Below are 26,293 nucleotides of genomic sequence, written 5' to 3' on the forward strand. Positions count from 1 at the left end.
CTCGCTGAATAATCTTTGCAGTCCTGCTTAAGAGTCCAGGTCCATAAACAGCGTCAGCATAATTCAGTCTTGATAATACAAGCGATTCGCATAGACGTATTCTTAACTTTACACTAATATAGGGCCTCAGTTTATAAAGCAACTTTAAGCGATATAGGCTATTACGGACAGAATTAAGGACGTGGGTTTCGAAGCGCAGTGCGGTGTCAAAAATAACTCCCAAATTACGAGCCCCCTTGACGTGTTCAATGATACTATTATTAATTTTTATTATGGGATTAAGCATGTTTATTTTATTAACAACACTTTTAGAGCCAAGCAACATACACTGAGACGTAATGGGATTTAGCACTAAGCAATTCCTTTTTGCCCATAAACGTATTTGCTCTAAGTCAGAATTAAGCTTAAGTGTGGCTGCCACTGTGTCTACAGGGTTGAAGGAAATATAGAGTTGCGTATAATCAGCATAAAGATGATATAAGCAATATTTGATGCAATTCATAATATCGGCTGTATAAATTGCAAACAGCAAAGGGCCAAGAATCGATCCCTAGGGAACGCCTCTAGTTACAGGGGTTAGATCGGAGGTTGAGAGTGTGCCATCGTTGTTTCTGACTTCAACGAACTGTGCTCTATTGCTTAGGTAGCTATCAAACCATTTAACAGTTGAAATATTGAACCCGTAATATGACATTTTAGAAAGCAGAAAATCCGTGTTTATACAGTCAAACGCCCTAGAAAAATCCAGAAGAACCAGCAAGGTACCCTTGCCCTGATTCTGTGCTGTCAGGATATCATCTACTACAGTTGATGTTACAGTTGTTGTGCTATGTCCTTTCCTAAATCCTGACTGGAAAGGTGGTAAAATTTTATTTTCTTCGATGTATTTTGTTCCCTGATAAGCCACAACCTTTTCTAGAATTTTCGATATGCAGGGCAGGAGACTGACTGGACGCAGATCTTTAAAACTAAGGGGGTTATTGCTTTTAGGCAGAGGCATGATTTTAGCTACTTTCCATGCATCAGGGAATGTAGATGTTGTTATAGACTTATTGATTATAGAACTGATAATATGTTAAGTTTGAGGCAATGTCAGTAACAGCATCTGAAGAGATATTTTATACACATCTTGAGAATTAGACTTCAAATTCTGAATAATCTTGGAAACTATGATTTCATCAACTGGCTGCAGCACAAACTGTGAAATTCCATGCCGGTGAAACTCAAAATAAATTAAATCCGATAATGATACTATCCCATCGCCTGGTATATCAAGAAATTTTTTATTTATTATATTGGGATCATTTAACATAGCTGGGTGTTCATTAGATTTTTTCTTGTCTATTACAAGAGCTGATTTCTTTAGATTTCGCCATAATATAGTTGGGGAATTAATATAGGCATTAATATAGGTTTCATGAAAAGATTTTTTTCCGATTCCAATGCGTGTGTGACAAAGCTTTCATGTTTATACTGTTTTTTATGAGTCTCAAGCCGAGTTACTATTGACCGTTCAAGACTTTCATTTCTAAGTTTAATCATAAGTTTCACAACATCAGTTATCCATGGATGGCGCTCTTTTAACATAACTTTTTGTAACGGCGCATGTAAGTTGAATAATTCTTCAACTATTCTATTAAATTCATGCACAATTTCATTTACATTATTTAAACTATTAAGAGAATTCCACGGGGTATTGTTCAGGTCCCTATTAAAACTTACGATATTAATGTTTTTTAAGGGTCTTACATTGATCCAGTTTGGCAAGGATTTGTCTTTTTTTAGATTTATGGTGGCTGAAACTATCGCGTGATTACTAAGTTCTGGAATGTGAGTTACTTTAACCTCCTGTACGTGTGTGAATCTGTACAAATCACGTCTATAAATGTACTGCTTTGATCTGTAAAATGCGTTGGTTCCGTAACTAGTCGCTTTAAATTGGTATAGTGTAAAAACTCCCAAAATAGTTTTGCTTTACTATCCTCTCCTTTCAATAAATTAATGTTAAAGTCTCCTAATAGTATAACATAGTCTGCATTACCAAACGAAGATACTGATTGTGTGATTGCATCAAAACAATCATTCACATCAAGCCGTACCAATAATTAAACGGTGTTTATTGACATGTGTCCCAAGCCACATCTGTTCAACATTGTTTGAGACAGGATGCTGATAAGTTCGCACGTTAAGTCCCTGTCTTATATAAAAGCCCACCCCATCGCCTCTACCACCACGTATACTAACAGGTCGGGGGATATGCCTTAATCTGTAACCTGGTACGATAGGGGCCCGCTCATCTTGCCCTTTCCGAATCCATGTTTCCGTTGTGCGGCGCAGGTACAGAGAGTCGCCGTAGTACAGGATTACCTCACCTGGAAGGATCGGTATGAGCAGATGGCGAAAAAGGCTCAAACCGAGAGCTGGGTGCGATTCTGTGAGAAACAGGATAGAGAAGGAATGTGGAAGGGTATCTATAGAGTCATAGGAAGGACAACTAAAAGGAAAGCGGACATCCCACTTATAAAAGACGGGAAGGGCTTGGATGCAGAGGAGTCAGTCCGGCTTCTGACGGAGACATTCTTTCCAGAGGACCAAATTGAAGGGGAAAATGCCAGCCATATCGCCATACGTGAAGCAGCTTCCAAGTTAAATGATTGGGTGCATGTTGAGGAGCATGATCCACCGCTTACGATGGAAGAGTTGAAGGCGGCTGTGGCCAGCTTCAATCCCAAGAAAGCCCCTGGTTCAGACGGGCTAACAGCCGATATCTGTTCAAAAGCTATAGAAATTAATCCGCAGCTTTTCCTGGCGTTCATAAACAAATGCGTGGAGTTGGGATATTTCCCAATTATCTGGAAAGAAGCCACAGTAGTGGTACTTTGAAAGCCAGGGCAAGAAGACTACACCAGCCCAAAGTCTTACAGGCCAATAGGACTTCTACCGGTATTGGGAAAGATTTTTGAGAAGATGATCGTAAGTAGACTCCGATGGCATCTGCACTCTAGGATTAGCAACCACCAGTATGGCTTTATGCAGTAAAGGAGCACAGAAGACGCCTTTTTTGAACTAATTCACACTATCCGCGGCAAGCTATCGGAAAAAAAGATAGTTACATTGGTGTCCCTTGACATTGCCACCAGGCACTATCAAACGCACCCTGCGTTTGATAGTGCCTGGTGGCCGGCAATTAGACTAAGATTAGCCGAGGAAGGGTGTCCGGTAAACCTACGCAGAGTCATGGACAGCTATCTTAACGACAGAAAGGTGAAGGTGAGATACGCAGGATATGAATTCGCCAAGGCAACAAATAAAGGCTACGTACAAGGATCCATAAGCGGACCTTTGTTATGGAACATCCTTTTGGACCCGCTGCTTAAGGAATTGGAGAAGCTAGGAGAATACTGCCAAGCATTTGCAGATGACGTGTTTTTGACGCTGATTCCGCGCTGGAAATCGAATGCCGTGCGAATGCTGCTCTCACCTATATCCGAGAATGGGGTGTCCGAAATAAACTTAAATTTGCACCACTGAAAACCAAAGCAATGCTTATTACGAGGAAGACTAAGTACGACACACCACGACTGAGCATGGGCGGGGTCAGCATTGGCATGTCGCAAGAGATTAAAATACTAGGGCTGACTATAGACAGCGGATTAACATTCAACACACACGTCACAAATGTGATCAAGCGGGCATTAAGTGTCTACTGGCAGTTGTCCCGGGCAGCTAAAGTAAGCTGGGGCCTCCATACAGAGGTAATTCGCACAATATATACCGCGGTTGTTGAACCTGTCATAATGTACGCAGCAAGCGCTTGGGCACCGGCAGTGACATAGTTGGGCGTGAGGAAACAGCTAAATATAGTACAGAGGGGATTTGCACAGAAAATGTGTAAGGCGTACCGCACGGTGTCCCTAAATTCAGCGCTGGTTCTTGCTGGCATACTACCTCTGGACCTTAGGGTACGGGAAGCTGCTACCTTGTATAGAGCCAGGAGAGGCGTGCCATTGGAATTTTTGAAGGATATGGAGGTAGAACGAATGGTACACCCGTCTAAAACCGATCATCCCGCACAACATATGAGCCTGCAGTTTATAGAACTGGATGACCAATCACAAGTGGATGCCAACAGTGACTACACCATACGCATCTTTACTGATGGCAGTAAAATAGAAGGAAAAGTCGGAGCAGCACTTTCATTCTGGAGTGGCGACACTGAGATCAAAACACTTAAATTATCGTTGTTGCCATACTGTTCGGTTTACCAAGCTGAACTGTTGGCTATATGCGAAGCAACGAAATGGACACTCAAAAGTGCCCACAACAGCATTGGCATTTAAAGTCACTGAAAGTCGGCACTTCAAACTGCAATACATAACCGCTCCACTCATCCACTTGCAGTAGCGACGCGAGCGAATATCAAAGCATCTGTGATCCGCAACAAAACTGTGTCTTTGTTCTGGATCAAGGCACATGCAGGGCTGCAAGGTAATGAGCTGTCGGACTATTTAGCGAAAGAAGCTGCACTTAAAAGTAAAAAACTGCCTGACTATGATAAATGCCCGGTCTCATTCATCAGGAGACAAATCCGTGCGGTATCGCTGGAATCCCAGATGCAATCATGGCACACTCTGCATTGAGGAAGATTACACTGAACAGTACCCTTACTCAAATTCTGACCGGACATGGTGGATTCTCAGAGTACCTGCACAGTTTTTTTTTTATGGTTAAGGTTAATAACTAACTTACAGCTAGATACATATTAAAAGTTAATCTATTATACAGCAAATAGCTATTTACAAGTTTTCACAAATAATAACAATTTATTGTGTATAGTCGTTTACCTACATTAAATATAATATTATATAGCCTACCTTGCTTTATATAAAAAAAAGTTTTTATTTACTTGACTTCTAAATTGAAATGGTGTCGTCTTGAATAAGTCAAGATCGTATTCACTATTAACTTCATTATAAAGTTTGCATGCTCTTATAAGCAAACTGTTCTTTCTATAATTACATTTTGCTGATTGTATTTCTAGTAGGTTGCCTTTGGGAGCTGACAGTGGTTCGTAAGCCAATCTGCTCTAGCAGTTCTGCACAGTTAACTCTACCGTTTGCTATATTTAGTATATAAGTAATGTCTGCAACACGTCGTCTTTCTTGGAGAGGCAAAAAATTAAATTTTTGACAGCGTGACATGTAATTATGGTCATAGTATTTTGTACGGAATTGTAAGTAACGTATGAATCTTTTCTGTATTGATTCAATGCGGTTAATGTACACATTATAAACTGGATTCCATACTTGAGATGCGTATTCTAGATGGCTACGAACGTAAGCACAGTATAATATTTTCATCAGTTTAATTGATTTTAGTTCCGATCACATCCTTATGATAAACCCTAATGTTTTATTAGCCTTAATGATTATATTGTTTATGTGTAGATCAAATAGAAGTTTTGAATCAAAGATGACTCCGAGATCTTTAATGGATGATACTCTTGTTATTGATGTTCCAGATATTGAGTAATTTTCATGTATGACATTCTGTTTTCTAGTATATGTGCAAATAAAGCATTTTGAAATATTGAGATCTAATTTATGTTCTGCAGAATAACTAACAAATTTATCTAGATCAGTTTGTAAAAGTTCAGCGTCTCTAACACAATTAACCGGGCAAAGTATTTTCATATCGTCTGCGTATAGTATTATTTTGGAATGTTTAAAATTAGAGGATATGTCATTTACGAAAATATTAAATAAGAATGGATCCTTGTGGGACTCCTGAAGGAATACACATAGTAGCAGATTTAAAACCATTTAGAACAACGACTTGACATCTATTGGCGATATAAGTTGCCTCGAATCCCTATATGTAGTAATTTGTCAAGAAGAATAGAATGGTCAATTCTATCAAATGCTTTCTTAAAGTCAGTGTATATGACATCTACTTGGCAAGGTTCCGACATATACTTTGACAGTGTTTCAGTGCAAAGAAGCAAATTCGATGTGGTTGATCTTCCATGAATCAAGCCATGTTGATTTTCACTAAATATGTGTTTTAGGGCAAATTGAATTTGCTTGTGCACTATTTTTTCTAGAACTTTGGCAAAAACACATAGTTTAGAAATTGGTCTATAGTTTTCCACTCGGTCTTTAGGGCCACTTTTATAAATTGGTGTGATAAAGGCTTTCTTCGAGATATCAGCTAAAATGCATTCATTTATGGAACGTCTATAAAGAAGTGTCATGGGAGTACAGAGATTATCGGCGCACCTGATGATCAGTAAGGGTGGAATGTTATCGGGACCAGCAGACTTGTATGGATCCAAGCCTTTGAATAGTTTAAGAACTTCTTCTTCACTTATTTCTATATGGGAAATATCACTGAGCGAGTCATGGATGACTATATTTTCTTTATTATTGACGGAAACTGTGTTGTTGAGAAAGTTTGAATGAAAAAAATCTCCGAACATATTACAAATCTCCTTACCATTACTTGAGTATCGGCCCAAGTGTGTAAATACAGCGGGGTAGTTGTTTGAACCCCTCTTCGACTTCACGTACGACCAGAATGACCTAGGATTTTTGGTTATATTCGTCTCAATTTTTTTAATATATTCATCAAACATTTCACGCTCCATTCTAACAGCACGATCTCTTAAAGTGACGTATGAATTAAAATCGGAAAGATTGCCATATTTTTTGAATTTTTTGCGAAATTTGTATTTTTCCTTTAAGATTTTGATAAGAGGCAATTTATACCACTGGGGATATTTGCGGTTATTGTAAATTTGTTTAGATGGTATATACTCGTCTCTTAATTTGTATAATGTATCATAAACAAAACTTACAGCTTCCTCAAAAGTTTTATCATTAATATGGTATATCCAATCAACCTCATCAAGTTTCTGTTTAATATTATCGTAATCTCCTAGGTTATACTGGTACTTTAAATGTGGAATACTTTCTAATGAATGTAGTTCAACAAATTCAGCATAAATTGTTAATGCTTTATGGTGGGCATCCTCAGGCACTAGAGGGCTGGTTGACTGAGAGACGGAAACCTCATTATTCGATAGTACAAGATCTAATATTTTATTATTTATGTTCAAAATTGAGTTATACTGTAAAATATTGCAAATCGAAAAGTTGTCACTTAATTCAAATTGAGAGGTACCTTGTATATTACATGCTTGATATGAACAACCGTCCTCAGATATTTTCCATTCTAAGTTAGGTAAATTAAAGTCCCCTAATACAATAAATTTGTCGGAAGGATGATTCATTACAATATTTGTTAGATTTGATGCGAATGTCGACGTCTGTACTGTGAAAGAGTTTCCTAAATTTTGATTACACATATAAACTACAATATGTGCATTTTATAGGTCACCCGCGGCTTACGATGCTGTAGACATATAGTTACCCATAGATCTTCAGCAGAAGAATTCCAGTCATCCTTTATTTCAGTAGCAAGCTCCCGACGCACTGCAATTAGAACTCCGCCTCCTAGTGTTTGTTCCGTCGCTCGGTAGTCGCGATCTCGCCTCCAAACAAGGTAGTTATCATTAAATAATTCGTTACTATGGATGCTGTCGTTTAACCAAGTCTCAGTAATACAAATAACATCATAGTCGCACAGACTTATATTTCTCAAAAATTGTAAGGTTTTAGTTCGCAATCCACGAACATTTTGATAAAATATTTTTAACCCTGCCATTTTAAAAATATTAATTTAATAAACTTTATAAATAATTTGTTAATAGTTTTAAAATTTAAAATAAGCGAAGCATGTTGTTTGTAATAGTGTTGTGTGCGTAATAATGCTAGTAATAGTAATTGACCATTTAATTTGAAATAATAGTATTTGTATTTATAATATAGCAAGTTAACAATGATAGATAAAACTTTAAAAGCATAATCAGGAGTAAGTGTTTGATAACTTTGCGGTAAGTAGTAATTGAACCTTGTATGACACTTTTTAAAGTACATTTGATAATAATTTAATTTAGAATACGGTTGTCGGCGGGTTGCTAAGTGAAGTAAACAATAAGCGACTATAGGCAATGCGAGCAATTCAATCGTGTGACGTCGGTAAGACCAGAACAGGTTTCTTATACGATGAGCAGCAGTGTTATTATTACTCGATGCATTTGTTGGACAGAAAGTATTGAGATTAGTTTTAGCTAAGTAGGACAATAAAGCACAGCTACTATTGTTTGTACAATGAATGAATGGTAATTGAGTAAAGTGAATAGGAATATATAATATAGCAGTGTGCGGACGTATCAGTAAAATTACTTTTATGATATAGCATATGAAAACGATTATGTATAAATAAAGTTTAACGTGTTTACAGTGTAAAGTTAAAGTTTTCTTTAATCTGATTCTGACCTTACGGTGAGTGTTGGAGATGATGGATTTTTTCTTAAAAAAATCTTGCAACCTTTTACCCGTGTATAAGCAGAATTCTTCTCTTTTGCTAATGTTTTAACTCTGTTTAATAACACTTTATTTTCAATGGTTAAGTGATCATTAACGTATACTCGTTTAAGTGTAAGGAGAGTCCATCATGTATCTGTGACCCGACAAAGACTCAGACTGTTCCACACATCTTGACAGAATGCCCAGTATTGTGTAAGGAATGGTATGATATAGAGTATAGAATAGGAATAGAAATATGTAAAGATAACTTTAGTACACTAATTAGCGATATGAAATCAAGTAATCTATTTTTAGAATACATGGCACGTATTGGACAAATTGTTATAAATAAAAATAAGAGCTAGTTGTGTTGTAGTATTTAGAAATCTGTAAAATAATTAAATTGTATAGAGTATAAAAATTAAAATAAAGAAAGAAACGTCCCTGATTGTGTTAGGGGTAAAGCAATAACACCCTGTGATGGCAGGTGCATTTATAAAAAAAAAGAATCCATGTTTCATTTATCGCTAAAATATCAATACTTAAGCTATCCAGAGCCACCACAAACTCATCGTGTCGTGTTCCTAGAGATCCAGCATTGAAAAGTCCAACTTTAAACAATTTTATTTTTGCATATGCTTGTATATTATAGTCTTTTCTATCATAGAGTTCAACAAATTATGATTATTCTTATAACTTAAGCAGGCTGAATCTGCTGGAACGTAACATAATGTTACAAAACAGAATGGCTGGAAACAAAAAGTATTAATACCCTGAAAAATAAATAAATAGCGAAAAAAATATAACATTTGTTGTATTAGTGTGTGGGCGAATGAGTAAAACGTCCACAAATTGTTTATAAATATATAATTTCAGTGGTTTTACAAATACTTGATATATTTACATAAGGTTATATTTTAAACAAAGGTACGTGCGCCTTGCGCCAGAGTTCTGAAGTAATGGGCCGAAGTTGTGCACGATAGGTGTCCGTATTGAGCTGTCTCCCTGCCGTCTTCACGTCAGTGACAAAGGCGCGATGTTCACGCCTGAACATCTTCCGCCTCTTGAAAGAGTTCACTTTCAACATTTCCTTCAATAGGAAGCCGGACAATATTGTAAATGGCTCGCCGTATCGTGCCTCTGGTTGTGTAGATGTCTACAACTCTGCAGACGTTGCCAGCTCCCAAATGCAAATGTGATATTCGTCCCAGACGCCAACGCTGAGGTGGCAGATTCTCCTCCTTTATTATAACCATATCTCCTACCTTGGGATTAATTGAATGGACTTTCCATTTTGTTCGCTGTTGCAACTCTGCAAGAAATTCTTTTCTCCAGCGATCCCAAAACTCACGACGTAGTTTCTCGATGAGTTTGTACTTTGGTCGTCCGTCTTCTGCTGGTAGAGAAGGCATCGACATCAATGGACGCCCGATGAGAAAGTGCCCAGGGGTTAACGGATTCAGGTCAAATGGGTCAGAGGACAAAGGAGATAAAGGACGAGAGTTTAAAATGGATTCTATTTGTGTAAATACTGTTGTCAATTCTTCGAATGTTAAAGACACGTTTCCAACAATTCTTTTTAAATGATATTTTGCTGCCTTTACACCCGCCTCCCAGAGGCCTCCAAAATGAGGTGAATAAGCAGGGCTAAATTTGAATTTAATTCCTTCACTACTAGAGAAGTCAATGACAGAGTCTCGACTAGAGCGTAAGATTTTACCTAGTTCATTATTTGCACCCACAAAATTAGTCCCGTTGTCACAAAAGATAACATGGGGTTTACCTCTACGAGATACGAACCTGCGCAGGCATAGTAAAAATGCTTCAGTACTGAGATCACTCATCACCTCTAAGTGTACAGCTCTAGTATTCAAACACACAAAAAGACATAAGTAACATTTAGTAATTCGATTGCCTCGTCCTTTCTTACTAGAAACCATAAACGGACCGGCGAAGTCAATACCGCTTGTATAAAATGGGAAGGTAGCGTTTGTCCTAGCTGACGGCAAATTACCCATTATTGGTTGAACACATCTACCACGATAACGTGCACATATAACGCAATTCTTTGCCACCCTTCGTGCCAGATATCTTCCTCCTATAGGCCAAAATACTTCACGAACAGAAGATAATAACTGCTGGGGGCCTGCATGAAACAAGCGGCGGTGCTCATATTGCATAATTAAACTCGTAAAATTGTGCTTTCCATCCAAAATGATTGGATACCTTTTATTGTAAGAGTATGAGGAGTTTCCTATACGACCACCGATTCTGAGTAATCCATGTTCGTCAAGAAACGGATTTAAAGGTAGAAGTTTAGATTTCTTATTTAACTTTCACGTTCACGATTTGACATTATAGACGATATTTCATTTGAAAAGCTTTCCTTTTGACACAGCTTGATAAGAGTTTGTAATGAAGTGTGCATTTCTTCAGTTTGCAAAGTACCTGTCAATCTATTATTTTTATTTTTAATGTTATTTATAAACCTTAGCACATACGAAAAAATACGTTTAAGTTTTGGAAAACTTGAATAGTTCGAAAAATTAATAACAGAGTTTGAAATATGGGTTTGTTCTACTTGCACGAAAGCTTTAAGTTCAGGTAAGTGCGTAAAAGTATGAGGATGCTCAGGCCAGGCAGCAGATCCTTCCTTCAAGAAGGAAGGTCCTTCCCACCACAAGGAAGCAGAACGTAGTTTCCGAGGATCCAAGCCCCGTGAGGCCAGATCAGCGGGATTTTGGTCAGTAGGCACATGCCTCCAGGTGCACCCTTTAGTAAGCTCATGAATTTCTGCAACACGATTTGCTGCAAAGGTTTTCAAGAGCTTTGACTGAGCTTTAATCCAGCCTAGTACAACTGTTGAGTCAGTCCATAAAACCTTCTTAGTAACACAGCAACGAATTGACTGTATTACCTTTGTGACCAGCCGTGCACCAAGTAACGCTCCACATAACTCCAAACGAGGGGTAGTCATGGCCTTTAGGGGTGCAACCCGTGATTTAGCACATAACAAATATACTGAAACTTTATTGTTTGAATCAGTGGATCGTAAATAGACACATGCACCATAAGCTTGGTGTGACGCATCAACAAAACAATGCAATTCTATATCAATGAAAGAATCACACAAAACATTTCGTTGAATGTTAATATCAGATAATGTTGATAAATTACTAGCAAGCTCTGACCACCTTTTAGCTATAGCTGGCGGAACTGGTTCATCCCAATCCAACTTCTCGCTCCATAGTTGCTGTAAAATGATTTTTGCTTTGATTATACATGCACATAAGAGTCCTAACGGATCAAATATTTTGCATGTCATAGAAATGATAGAGCGCTTTGTAATTTTCTTCTCAGATTCTAAGTTTACTACAAAATGCAGAAAATCTGAATGCGGTGACCAATTAAGACCTAACACAGAAAATTGTTTATTTAATTCTAGATCTTGAGATGTAGTCGATCCGTGAAGTATATCAGGACAATTACTTCTTATTTTATGAAGGGGAAAATGTGCAGAATTGAGAACTTGTCTGACACCGTCATATATCCTCTTTAAGGTCTCCTTAGATTGAGTACCAGTGGTTAAATCATCGATATAGGTATCGTGCTCTATCGCAGTAGAAACAACAGGGTCGGTACATTCTCGAGCCAACTGAAGCAAACAGCGTGTACTTAAATACGGCGCCGAAGCTGTCCCGTACGTAACAGTATTCAGCTGCAATATCTTGAGTGGCTGATAAGACCTATTTTTATTATGAATCGGTTTTATTTTCGATTGTAAACGATTATATTCTGGTGATTGAACTTCCAAGGAAGGTTCACTGTCTCTCCACAAAATGAGCTGCAGGTGACGCTGACAAGGATCTATTTCAACCCGTCGGTACATTTTTTGAATGTCTCCGGTAAGAACATATCGGAAACACCTGAAGCGCAACAAAATAGACAACAAATCATCTTGAATGACTGGCCCTACACACTGAATATCATTCAGTGATTTTCCAGAAGTAGTTTTTGCGGAAGCGTCAAAAACTACTCTGACTTTAGTAGTCTCGCTTTTTTCTTTGAGCACATGATGTGGCAAGTAATGACCGAACTTAGGTTTTTTAATTTCACTTAAATGTCCTAAGCTGCGGTATTCCTCAATAAATTCTGTATAACGTTGTCTTAATATGGGATTTTTATCAAATTTTTTCTCTAAGTTAAGATACCTTACCTTTTTAGCTAAGTAGTACGAGTCACCTAGTGCTTCTTCAGGGTTTTCTTTCAGTGGTATTTGAACTGAAAATCTACCATTTGATAATCGTTTTGTATTTTTTATAAAGTGTGACTCGCACAACCTTTCCTCGGGAGTAAATGTTATATTATTAGAACTTTGACTAACTTCTTCAACTTCCCAGAACCTTTGTAATAAATTATTATCAAATTCTCTTGTAAAATTACAAATCACATGATTGTTAGGTGGGGCACAGTTGTCCAAAGGACCACTAATAAGACAGCCAAAGTGAGATTCTTGTAAAACCAGTTTACCTACACTTAATTCAATGCGCTTGGATCCTATCAAATCCCAAAATATGTCAGCACTTAATAGCAGGTCAATCTCTGAAGGGCGATGAAATTCAGGATCTGCAAGTTCAATATTGTGAGGCAAGTTCAAATTAATTATGTTCACAGGAGTACTCGGCAAAACGCTTGTTATTTTAGGTACAACAAGACATTTTATTTCTTTCTTAAATAAGTTATCACGTGATTGCAAAGTTATGTTGCATCGTTCTTTAATACTGAAAGACAAATTATTAATGCCCGAAATACGGAGCGGTTCAGAAGTTTGCGAGGATAGATATAATTTGTTTTTCAGGGTAAAGGTTAAAAATGATGATTGACTGCCGGTATCTAACAAAGCCCGAGCAAAGTGAGTTTGATTTGTTTCTTTATTAATTATTTTGACTAAAGCAGTGCACAGCAACACCTGATTAGAGGTGGCTGCTGACAGCGCGACTGATGACTGTGGATTTGTTGTGCTTGTATATGGTTGTGAGTTATATTCCTTTGACTTACTTAAATGCAGTAGAGTATTGTGAGCATATTTACATTGCCTACACGAAGCCTTTAAACGACAATTTTTGGCATTATGACCTTCACGCAAACAATTAGTACATAGTTTATGCTTTGCAACTTCCTTAATCCTATCAGGAACATCTAATTTCTTGAATTTTGTACAGTCATATATACGATGCCCTTGTTGATTGCAAATCAAACACAAGATATCACACAAATTCGCTGTAGAAGCGACAAAAGAACTTGTTTTGTTAAAATTCTCCTTTTTATTTGAATTGCAATAATTTTGGGATAAATTGTTCTGATTTTTATTCCAATTTCCTTTAAAATAATTACGAGTTCCTTTATCATTAGTCGCTGCAGTAGTCTCTAAAATATTTGCCCTATCACGAATAAACTTATAAAATTCTTCTAAAGTCGGAATATCGGACAAATTATTTCGGTGTTCTTCCCATTTTATATTCGTAACGGAATCTAACTTCGCCGTAATCATAAATACGATAAGAGTATCCCATTTATCTGAGTTCTCAAATTTTTTGACACATGGTCTATTAGGTTGCGTAATGATATATAAGATTCTTTAATAAGTGGTTCAATACTAAATAACGTTTTAAGGTGATTACTTATAAGCATCTTCTTATTATCATATCTATCGCATAATAATTGCCAAGCAATAGAATAGTTTTCTGAGGTAAACTCCAATGATTTTATAACTTCAACTGCTCCGCCCTCTAGTGAGGATCGGAGATAGTGAAACTTATTGATGTCGGGTATCGAAGCTCGACAGTGGATTAATGATTGAAAAGTGTCTCTATACTCAAGCCATTTCAAATAAGTTCCGTCGAAAACCGGTAACTTTATAGTCGGCAATTTTATAGAATCGTTTTTATCTGAGTGAGAAAAGTCGTCATTATAAGTATTTAATTTATTCCATTTACCAATCACACTTTTCAAACTAGCTAAGACCTGGATAAAATTATCTTCAATCTCAGCTCTCAGTGATAATTGTTCGGCAATGTCTGATTCTGCCTCAAGCATAGATTCAATTTGAGTTTGTACATTATCAAAATCATTGGACAACCTTTGACATTTTTCTAATCGGATTTCTAACTCCAATATCTTAGTTGTCGTTAAAGTTTTAATATCCACTTGCATTAAAGAACTTACATATTGTTTTGTTGTTGTTAAACGACCCTTTACATTTCCCCGATTTCTAATTAATTGTGCTAATGCAGCCTTTGCTTTCTCAGACATAGTAATAAATGCTGACAATTAGCTTTAAGATGACAAATGCAAAAAAAAAAAATAGTAATCAAACTAGCTGACCTTTAATTGTGTTGGTGCATACAAATGAACCAGATAATAATCTGTGCATCGAACCCAAGACCTTTGTACTACGCTCCACTCGTCAATGATCCAACTCTGAGTCACTCGTAGACTTCAATACATCAGCTGATCGGCAGGCGATTCTGAGCGCATTCCGTGGGTAATTAATACAGCGACAAGCAGTCATCAACTCGATGTACCACCTGGAAGCATTCGGCAAATCTATGTGAAGCTAAGCTAATAATTATGGAAACCTGATATTTGATAATGGGGATTCAAAGCAGAAAAAAAAAATTCAACTTGCTTTTATGAAGTGTATATATAGTAGGTATTTTAGAGCCTTTAATGTGAAATCGAAAATAAAATGCAAGAATAGCAGTGTAATATTGTGTCCAATCTTAATAAAAAAGCAACAAAGCGCGTACCTATTTAAATTAATGTAGTATAAACAGTTTAATGATATTATGAATGCAGTACAAATAGTAACTGATTTAGATTTAGTAACTAGCAGTCTTTACACAAATAGATGAATATTCGGAAAGGAAAGATAGGATATATGAGCGTTACTTCCCTTCAATTGAATCAGCTGATGCGATGACTTTCAAAATTGCAATAAAGATTATAATATGCAGGCTGCTCTCGCACGGGTCAGTTGAAGTTGCTCGATAGTACGCAATCTTGTTGGAATAGCTGCAAAGTACAAGCCGCGATGCCACGTTGTCTCGTGTTTAATTGTTTCGTAATCCGAAGATTGCAGTCGTCACGGTCGCCACTTTTGTGGGCGAATGAGTAAAACGTCCACAAATTGTTTATAAATATATAATTTCAGTGGTTTTACAAATACTTGATATATTTACATAAGGTTATATTTTAAACAAAGGTACGTGCGCCTTGCGCCAGAGTTCTGAAGTAATGGGCCGAAGTTGTGCACGATAGGTGTCCGTATTGAGCTGTCTCGCTGCCGTCTTCACGTCAGTGACAAAGGCGCGATGTTCACGCCTGAACAAGTGTTAAATATAAACATAAACAATGATAAAGCATAACATGACATACACGCAAATGATTAGTCTTAACAAAAATATTTCTAATCCATAACGAATATAGTGAGACAATAATTATTTTTGTTAAAATTAAGAACAACACTTTTCGTTGGTGATCAACTAAAAAAATATATACCTTTCTTAGTAATACACACATTATAATGAAATAAAACGAACCATAGTAAAGGCTCCAATTCCCTACCATCCACATTAACATTAGAGGGTCATGTAGCTGATACAGGTGATAAAATATGTAATCTCTTTTCTCAATACTTTCAGTCTAATGTCCTCATTCCCACGTCACAGCCTCATCAAAGCTCACATACAGTTAATCGTTGTCCTTCTGTTTATAGAAGCACTATCAGCACCGTACATATTGATGATTCTATAGTTATGAAATACCTTAAGTCAGTTGATCTTACAAAAGGATCGGGACCAGATCATATCGACCCATTATTTATATCCTCTTGTTCCAATAGCCTTGTTAAACCATTGACAATACTCTTTATCAGATCAATTAATGAAGGAACCTAAAATTTGGAAATCCGCTTTCGTTACTCCTGTATACAAAAATGGAAATAAAAATGACATTAAAAATTACAGGCCTATCTCCAAGCTATGTATATTTGCCAAAATCTTTGAACGTATTATTTACACTCAGGTTTACAGCTCTCTAAAATCTCCTGAACAACATGGTTTCATGCAGAATCGGTCGACCACCACTAATCTGTTATCATTTATTGATTACACGACTGCAGGTATGGATGGAGGTGGACAATTAGATGCTATTTTCACTGATTTTTGTAAAGCATTTGACCGAATTGATCACTGCATACTGTTACAGAAACTTCAATTTGCTGGAATACATGGAAATCTATTCAGATGGTTCACCTCTTACATTGAAAATAGGTCTCAACAAGTTGTTGTAGGCTATGCCTCTTCTTGGATTACTGTGTGTTCTGGAGTGCCACAAGGCTCATTACTAGGCCCTCTATTATTTAATATATTTATTAATGATGTAGGCGGTTGCTTTGAAACATCCAATTTTTTGCTGTATGCTGATGATATGAAAATATTCTCAAATATCACCAGAGATTCAGATTGTCAGCTTCTTCAAGCGGATCTAGAAAAATTTGAGGCATTCTGTCTTCTTAAAAAACTAGACCTGAAGGCGTTAAAATATCATTCCATTACTTTTTCTCGTAAGTATAATATAATAGAATACAAATATAAAATAAAGGGCGTTGTTCTTAATTCTGTTAATGAAATTAGAGACCTCGGTGTTACACATGACAGTAAACTTACATATGAAAAACACATCGATAATATAGTTAAAAAGGCCAAGAAATCTTCTGGTTTCATCAAACGGATATGTTCTCAATTTTCTAGCATAAAACTCATTAAAATACTATACTGTTCATATGTTCGAAGCACACTTGAATATTGTTCTCAGGTTTGGAACCCTCAATATGAAGTTCACATTAATAGACTTGAAAAAATTCAAACAAGTTTTTTAAGATATTTACAATATAAGTGTAATACATATGATGCAGATTATATAATAAGATGTAAAAGGCATCACATACTTCCATTACAAATAAGACGTCAAGTAGCTGATACTGTTTTTTACTTTAAGTTACTTCACTCTAAGATAGATTCTTTTAAATTAACATCACAAATTGGTATCAAAGCGCCCAATAACTACACCAGGACAAAATGTACTATATACGTTCCTCATTGCAGTACTAATTACAGGCAACATTCATATTTTATAAGGTGTGGTGTGAGGCTTGTGGACACAAGCAATAAATCAGATATCAGTAGACTTGCCTGATTTCGATATATTCAATACGTCACCAAACGCGTTAAGAGGTACATTGACGAGGTGTTGGATGAGTGTGTGTTCTCTTGATTGCTAAATGCCTGAATACTATAATATCCATTCAGTTTGTCTTCGTGTATTTATATCTATATACTTTTATTATATTACTTCTTGATCTTTTTTGTTTTTGTGTTCATTATTTGTAACACGCTTATAGTCTCTTATATACGAAAACTGTAAATGGTTAATAGATGTATACTTTTTTAACCTAATTATGTCATGTAATACTGTTTGTTTTCCTAATAAAATAAAATAAATAAAATAAAATAGTACCAACGGCGCCTTTGTGACGTGCGGCTGTTAGCCCTCGCTAGCACTTCCAACGGAACCAAAGCCAAAAACACGTGCCAGATCGTCATCAGAACGGATGATATGGACCGGTTTTCCTTCTCCTTGTCTGATATAAATTCTGCCTCTCTTTGTCCACGTAAACTTCCACTGTTGATTTCTAGCTGCTTCGCGTGCGGTATAAAAAACTTTCCTGTTAACCGGAGTGAGTCGTTCATTGACGTAAAATCGTCGTGGCGGAAGGTCAATACCGAGGTCTGCCGATGTAGCCCCGCGCCTCACTCTAGCGCTCTGGATAAGTTCGTCCCGCAACTGGCTCCTCGACAGCCGCACCACTAAACGCCGACTTCTTTTAATCTCACCTTTGTTTTTTTCGACCATTTTGCCAATCCTTTCAGCAAACACAACTTCTTCATGTTTAAGTGACACACCTAGCTTTGTCGCCAAAACCATGAACGTTTGGGTTGGATTTTCACCTGCTACCTCAGGCAGATTGGATATCTCAATAGCAGACTGTAATATGTCCTGCTCTCAGTCATTGATATCTAGCCTAAGTTGGACCATAGTCTGCTCCAAAGCACTCACTTTTAAAGCAGAATCGTTCGTTTCCTTTTGGGTTTCAAGCGCATTCATTCTTTTCACTAAGCTGTCCAGCCGTTCGTACGATGCGGACAGTATACTACGCAAATCGGAAATTTCTTGACGAAACTCTTTAAATTCCTGCCTACTTGGCGTAGTTCATCCCGAAACAAACGAATTTCCAGTCCTAGGTCCACCCTAAATGGTTGGGTGATATCTTGTGCCGTGTCATTGAGACTGTGAATCTCTGGACTCGCGGAGATCAAAGGCTCGGTACATTGGCTAGCAGCATTTTCCGTAGTGGTTTTATCTAAGGAAACTGAAGTATTCGTTTCAGTTCCTTTCACTGGGGTTGCCGTAATGTCTGTTTTTGGACGTTTACATTTACATTCTGGGCATATCCAACCTGATGGAGTGTGTTTGTTTTCGGAATTGCAACGCACGCCTTATGATAAATCGTGAACACGCACATTGGGCGGCACCTAGCGGTGACAGGAATTTTCCACACCCGCGACACTTCTCCATATTGAACTATTTATATTTGTATTGATTATCGCGAAGCAGTCTGTCACACTATTTGTTTAGTATTAATATAAACTCATTGAAATATTATTGTGTTTATTCTATCCACCGCTAGATGTCGTTATTTAAATGCATGTTGTATTGTAACGCGCTATTAATATGTAAGGATTTAATTTAGTATATCAATTAAGATTTGTATAAGGTATGGAAGGAGTAAAGTAGTAACCTTACCGCGAGTTTTATTTACAGTGTGGTATATACTGAACTATATATATATATATATATATATATATAATGAAAATGGTCTTTGTTTGAGGCTCTTTCACGCCTAAACCACTAATCGTATCGACATGAAACTACCACCTTTCGATGCGAATATTATAATGCAAAATATATTGAGAGGAGCGCCTTGTGTCATACACTATCCTTGCCTTCGCTATATCCAGGCTAACTGCCAGGCCTTCCCCCTTGCTTTCAATAGCCGCTGCCCATCTATGTGTTAGGTATACCTGAAGATCGCCTGTCGACCGACCGTGGCGAAACTCGTACTGGCGGTCGTTGATCAACTGGTGACCTTCTAGGTATACCAAGAGCTCGAGGTTAATTATGCTCTCCATAATTTTGGATTATCCCGTCCCACTAAATTGCGTAGAACTAAGTATCTGTTTCGAGCCATGTCAGTAATAATATTCATTTCATATATATATTTTACATCCTGAACATTCTTTTAGAGAAGTTTTCCTCAAATAGACGAAACCATTTTATCATTGAATTCCTGGAGAAAATAACTTCATTTGTTGTCGTACCGTGTCATATATTGTATGATAAATGAAATGGTGGTTGTAATAGATGAAAATCTCTCGGAGTAATATATGTGTGAGTTGGGTTTCTGATGTGTGTGATATGATATTAAAAAAAATCCAAAAAAAACGGGATAGTTAATCTTATGCTTTTTTTAGGTAAGGTAAGGTAGGTAAGTATTGAAGAATTTCGTTTTCGAGAAAAGTTTAAGTAAAACCATTTTGAGGAATTTAAGACCATCCTATTATTAACACACCACTCGCAGATTGAATCAAGATCACTTTGTAATATGATCGTATCTTCTAACTAAATATTTGTTTTAAGTCATCTGCAAACATTTGAAATTTGGCTAGATCGTTCATAAAGACCAAGAAAAAAAGGGGCCCTAAATGAGAGCCCTGTGGAACCCCTGGTGGCACGGTTCTTTTCCACCACCGCATTTGAGAGCCACATATTCCTGCGTGACCAAGTTTTTGTATGAGTAGTTCGTGGTCAACCACATGGAAGGCCTTCGATAAATCAGGCTAAATAACATGCAACTCGTAGCCATCTGTAAAAGCTTGAGTAATGTCACTAACAAAATCCACAAGATTCGATGTAGTTGATCTACCAGGTAGAAATCCATGCTGTATGAGCAAGGGTTTAAGGTGATTTTTTTTTCCGAACCAGTAATTCAAATAGTTTACCGATAGCAGACAAAATTGAGATGGGCCGTTAGTTAGTAATATCTCCAGGATCACCCTTCTTGTGAAGTGGACCGATGTGGGCAACCTTCAATCTTGAAGGGAAAGTTCCACATAGTAAAGACTTATTGAAAATCATTAGTTGTTTATTCATTTGTTTTATAGCCAGTGAACGTGCAGCGCGCGCGTGCGAGCGTGCGACTAGTGCAGCGGGAGGAGTGAACAGCGGAGCGCTAGTTTGGAGCGCGCGGATAGAGAGTGTGGCGCGAGCGGGCCGCGAACCGAGGGCCGCGCTGTATGCAGCGCTGTCCGCCGCGCCCGACTGTAAGGTGAGTGTGTGGCGCGAGCGGGCCGCGAACCGAGAGCCGCGCTGTATGCAGCGCTGTCCGCCGCGCCCGACTGTTAGGTGAGTGTGTGTGATAGATAGAGAGTGTGGCGCGAGCGGGCCGCGAACCGAGAGCCGCGCTGTATGCAGCGCTGTCCGCCGCGCCCGACTGTAAGGTGAGTGTGTGTGATAGATAGAGAATGTGGCGCGAGCGGGCCGCGAACCGAGAGCCGCGCTGTATGCAGCGCTGTCCGCCGCGCCCGACTGTTAGGTGAGTGTGTGTGATAGATAGAGAGTGTGGCGCGAGCGGGCCGCGAACCGAGAGCCGCGCTGTATGCAGCGCTGTCCGCCGCGCCCGACTGTAAGGTGAGTGTGTGTGATAGATAGAGTGCGGCGCGAGCGGGCCGCGAACCGAGAGCCGCGCCCGACTGTAAGGTGAGTGTGTGTGATATTTATTCATATAGGCACACAAACAAACTACAATAAATTTTGAATTAAATAATATAGTATACAGTATATATATTAAAAATTCAGAAACATAGAATCATTGACTCTTCCGTTACTTTGAAAAAAAAACCCTATACAGGTCCTAAAACACAAAATCGTAAGAACAGAATTTGCCTCAAAGCAATTTGTCGCACAATCCACCAATATGTATAATAAAATTAACAGATCCCTTAATATTTATTTACTTACATTTAGGGAATGTAAAATTAATGTTATTAAATTGCTAAAAACACTCAACTATGAAGATACGGAAAAAATACTTGAAAATTAATTAGATTAAAAATTTGTAAACGGTTTCTAACTATAAGATATTATTTAAAAAAAAAGTTGTATTATTATAAAACATGAAAATAAAAGATTTACAGCCCGTTCACAAAATTTGCTCCTATGTATGTGTTTTAAAATAATATTTTACTTAAGAAAAGTTAATAGGTTTTGGCCATTCTTACGATTGGCATCATAAGAGTAGGGGTGTTTTTTTTTACATTTAAGTCGGTTCGATTCCCAGACGAGGCAAGTAATTTTTAGAAAATGAATGCAGTATTACTAACTTTTAAAAATAACATAAAGTCTTCTTTCAGTAAAATAGCCTTTCTTCAATATATTTAGGGTACCTTCCCTTCATGTCCCATAACTTTGGAACAACCTGTATATTGTTAAGATGTTATATTTATGTAAGTTCCTATGTTTACGTGCATATATATTTCGGAGATTTATTTGGATCAAAAATCGGGCGTCACGGTGTTGGTATCCTCCATGTTGTTTTAAGTCGATCAGTGCGCACAACCGGCGCGGGCGCTAGCCTGAAGACGAATGCGACTTCTAAATGAGCACTCTACTGATGGACAATAATGACTAACTTCAATCACGTCACCGACAGTGACGTACACAGTGACAACTTCAAACACACTTTGAAAGATGACGTTCTCCATCAGTTCAGCCCAATACACAGAGTAGAATATAATCATACAGGCCATCTTACTTTTATATTCTAATTCTCCGACACGGCCATTCTGCAATTCAACGCGCTCTCGCGTCGGACGTCAAGTCCAGCCTAGACGCCACAGCGCATAGCACACAAGTAAAGCGTTTACAAACAGCTTTCAACCTTCCACAAAGCAAAGCGTAAAAGCTTTCAGCACGTCACAGCTCTGGCGTATAGCAAAGCGTTGGGGCTTTCAGCATTGTTCAGAGGCAGCACTTAAAACACGCTGCAAAGCGTTGCAGCTTTCAGCATCAACCTTGGGTCAAGACAGATGAGCCCAACCTTACTGCAAAGCGTGATGGCTTTCAGCAGGACATCAGGACAAAGCGATAAGGCTTTCAATCCACTTTAATATGACAAAGCGTAGAAGCTTTCAGCATCATCTGTTTAACGGAATCTAGCAAAGCGTCAAGGCTTTCAGCATAACCCATCTCCGGGATTATACTAAAAATTCTAATCCACACCACCACAAGAGTGGCGCTCTTAAAAGTAAACGTGGACAAAGCGACAGGCTTTCAATCCTTCACCCCACCATAAGTGTAGCGCTATTAGAAGTAAACTTGGACAAAGCGACAGGCTTTCAATCCTACACCCCACCATAGGTGTAGCGCTCTTAAAAGTAAACTTGGACAAAGCGACAGCCTTTCAATCCTACACCCCACCATAGGTGAAGCGCTCTTAGAAGTAAACTTGCACAAAGCGACAGGCTTTCAATCCTAATATGACAAACACATATATACAGGGTGGTCCGAAAGTCTGTTAACATTTGAATCGGTTGCCACGTCTAGCAGTGGTGGTGGAGGGGGGTGGAAGGGTTACGCATTGCAAGAGCGGCCAATGGGAATTTAGTACCATGGCGTCGTTTAGCGGTAGTCAAAGTGCGTTTTGTGTACGCGAGTACTATCGAAACAACGATTCTGTGACCTTAGCTCAACGAAAGTTTTGCAATCATTACAAGATACGACACAAAAATCAAGCTCCATCAGATGTGTTAATTAAAAAATGGGTGCTCAAGTTTGAGAAGACGGGATTCAACAATGGATTTACCTCGATCTGGCCGGCCTAGAACGTCGAGGGACCCCGAAAACGTGGAGCGAGTAAAATCGTCTGTTCGTGACCAACCTGGACTTTCAACTCGAGAGCGGTCTGCTGTCCTTAACGTGCCAAGATAAATGATGTATGAAACCGCATTCTCAAGAAAGATTTAAGTCTACATTCCTATAAAATCCAAATGGTGCAGGAATTCAGGCCTCAGGACCATGCCACTAGATTGCAGTTTGCGACCGAAATGATAGAGCGATTCATCCGTTTTACAAACATTTTTTTTTCAACGAGGCACACTTCCACCTAAATGGGCATGTTAATAGACAAAATTGTCGTTATTGAAGTGACACTATGTCATGGTGATCAAAAACCCCTGCATTCCAGCCAACCAACCCAGTAACTCTTGACGAATGAAAGGATCGTATTCGCACAGAAATCCAAAACATCTAAACAGAAACATGTAAAGCTGTTATCGAAAATTTCCGCTCTAGATTGCAGCAATGCCAGAATAATGTAGGATTGCACATGGATGATGTGATTTTTAAGAAATAAATTCCCCTTTTGTTTACTATCGAAAACAATAAACAGTTTTGATCTACTGTAATTGTTTTTTTTTAAATCATCATTCCAATTATAAACAGACTTTTGGTCCACCCTTTATATTTACATATCTGTATTGTAGTTCACTAATAGCGTGCACAGCATGCTTTTTACAAAGGTAACAATTTGAATATAGCATAAAAACGAAAAATATTAAACTATACATAAACCATTAAAATGATTATTACTCATTGTGCGTACAAGGGGATTATAACACGAGGTATTATTTTTGTACACAAACAGAGAAAAAGTCCTTTGTTATCTGGAATTATGAAAAGTGTGAATATTAAGCGATTGAACGAGATAGGGCAAGTCAATATTGGAATTTATTATTTTGTTAATAGTCCAATAAGTCATGATATCTTCTTCTGTCCTCCAAAGATAAAGTTTTGTATTTAGCCAGCCTCTCTCGATAGTTATGAAAAACCCTTCCTGTACCTTCTCTGTATGATAATATTTTCAAACACTTATTTTGAACACTTTCCAGCCTATCAATGTGAACAATGTAAAACGGAGACCATATACAACAACAGTATTCTATAGTACTTTTGATAATTGTATTAAATAAATATAATATGCAAAAATTGTTGTGAAATTCCATTGAAACTCGACAAATGAATCCGAGAAGCTAATTACTTTTGTCTATAATATTCTCATAGTGAGATCGAAATGTTAATTCATCGTCAAAAAGTACACCTAGATCCTTTACGATTGATTAACGATTAAGTGTTTGACCTGACAGTGTGCAATAAAAAAAATATTCTGTGAATTTTTCTTGAAAAAGACACAACACTACATTTGGAAATATTAAATGACATTTTATTTATGTTACACCAATTTGCTAACTCAGTCAAATCCTTTTATAAATTCGTGCAATCTTTGGTATTAACAATATTATAATAAATTTTCAAATCAACAGAATAGAGTAAGCATGGACATTTAATCTTCATGATTAGATCATTGATGAAAATGACAAAAAATAAAGGACCTAAGTGTGATCCTTGAGGAACTCCAGGAGTGAATTTAATTGGACTCGATACAAAGCCCTTGGCAGCTACTAATTGGCTACGATTTATCAAATATGAAGAGATCCATCTAAGTAAATTACCATGAATTCCGTAGGCTTCTAGCATGTGTAACAAGATTCCATAGTCAACCTTGTCGAAGGCCTTACAAAAATCTGTGTAAATAGAATCAACTTGTCCTCCATTTGAAATGGCGTTACATAAGTAGTTTTTATAATCCATGCTGCTGTTCAGAGATGAATGGTCGAAAGTGATCGTAAATATATTTGTATATAAGAGATTCAAAAACCTTGGCCATAGCGGACAAGATACTGATCGGTGTATAATTTTCAGAGCAAGCTCTATCGCCGCTTTTAAAGATTGGGATGTATGCTTTCTTCCATTCATCTGGGAAGATTCCAGTAGTTAAAGATTTATTAAATAAGATTGCCAATGCATTGCTAATCTCATCCACACAGTGAATTAGAAACATGGGGTGAATACCGTCGGGTCCAGCTGACTTATCCTTATTTAGGTTTTTAATTTTTTCTCGCACTTATCCCTCAGTAATCACAACATTAGCCAAAGTATCACTATTGGTAAAATCAAAGTGTATCTCAGTAGATCCTGAAGGGGTCGAATAAAGAGATCCAAAATACGAGGAGAATAAATTGCACATCCCCGTACCATCGACTGAGGTATGATTGCCATAAGTTATATTTTGGGGAATAGCAGGTCTGCCCTTTTTGTTCTTAGTGAAGACCCAGAACGGTTTAACACTGTTTTCTTGGAATTTGTAATGGAAGTGATGTATTTATTATAACAATCTTTGGTTAGAATATGCCATATTTTGCTCTGAAATGAAAAAGTATCATAGTCCCTCGGATTGTCATATTTTTTGTACCGAGTGTGATATTTAAGTTTTTCTTTTACTCAACGGTTTATGGCTGGATTGTACCAAACTGGAAATGCCTGGCTTTTAAATATAACAAAAGGAGTGTGTTCTTTTATTATATTAAACAGCATAAACAATGCAGACAAAATCGCATTTATGGAAATTAAGGCATGGTTTTCCTTTATCCTGTAGAGGCTTCACACATTTATTTCCAGTCTTTATAGCCAATATAGGGTGATGCAAATCCGGTCTGGTCAAGGGGTCACCTCCTGAAACTTGTATTGTTTCATTAGAAGAGAGAACTAAATCCAAGTATCTATTATTT

The 26,293-nt window shown here is 37.6% G+C and overlaps 1 protein-coding gene across 1 annotated transcript in view; it reads left to right on the plus strand.

The window, feature by feature from the left end:
• The window catches only part of LOC126973993 (uncharacterized), a 141,646-nt gene that overhangs the window by 112,715 nt on the left and 2,638 nt on the right, over positions 1-26,293 (plus strand). Inside the window, exons 10-11 of the mRNA XM_050821342.1 lie at positions 20,774-20,937; positions 21,032-21,109. Coding sequence (XP_050677299.1) covers positions 20,774-20,937; positions 21,032-21,109 — 242 coding nt within the window. The remainder of the gene's footprint in view (positions 1-20,773; positions 20,938-21,031; positions 21,110-26,293) is intronic.

Source organism: Leptidea sinapis, chromosome 31, assembly GCF_905404315.1.
Source record: "Leptidea sinapis chromosome 31, ilLepSina1.1, whole genome shotgun sequence".
In the NCBI taxonomy this organism is placed as follows: Eukaryota; Metazoa; Arthropoda; class Insecta; order Lepidoptera; family Pieridae; genus Leptidea; species Leptidea sinapis.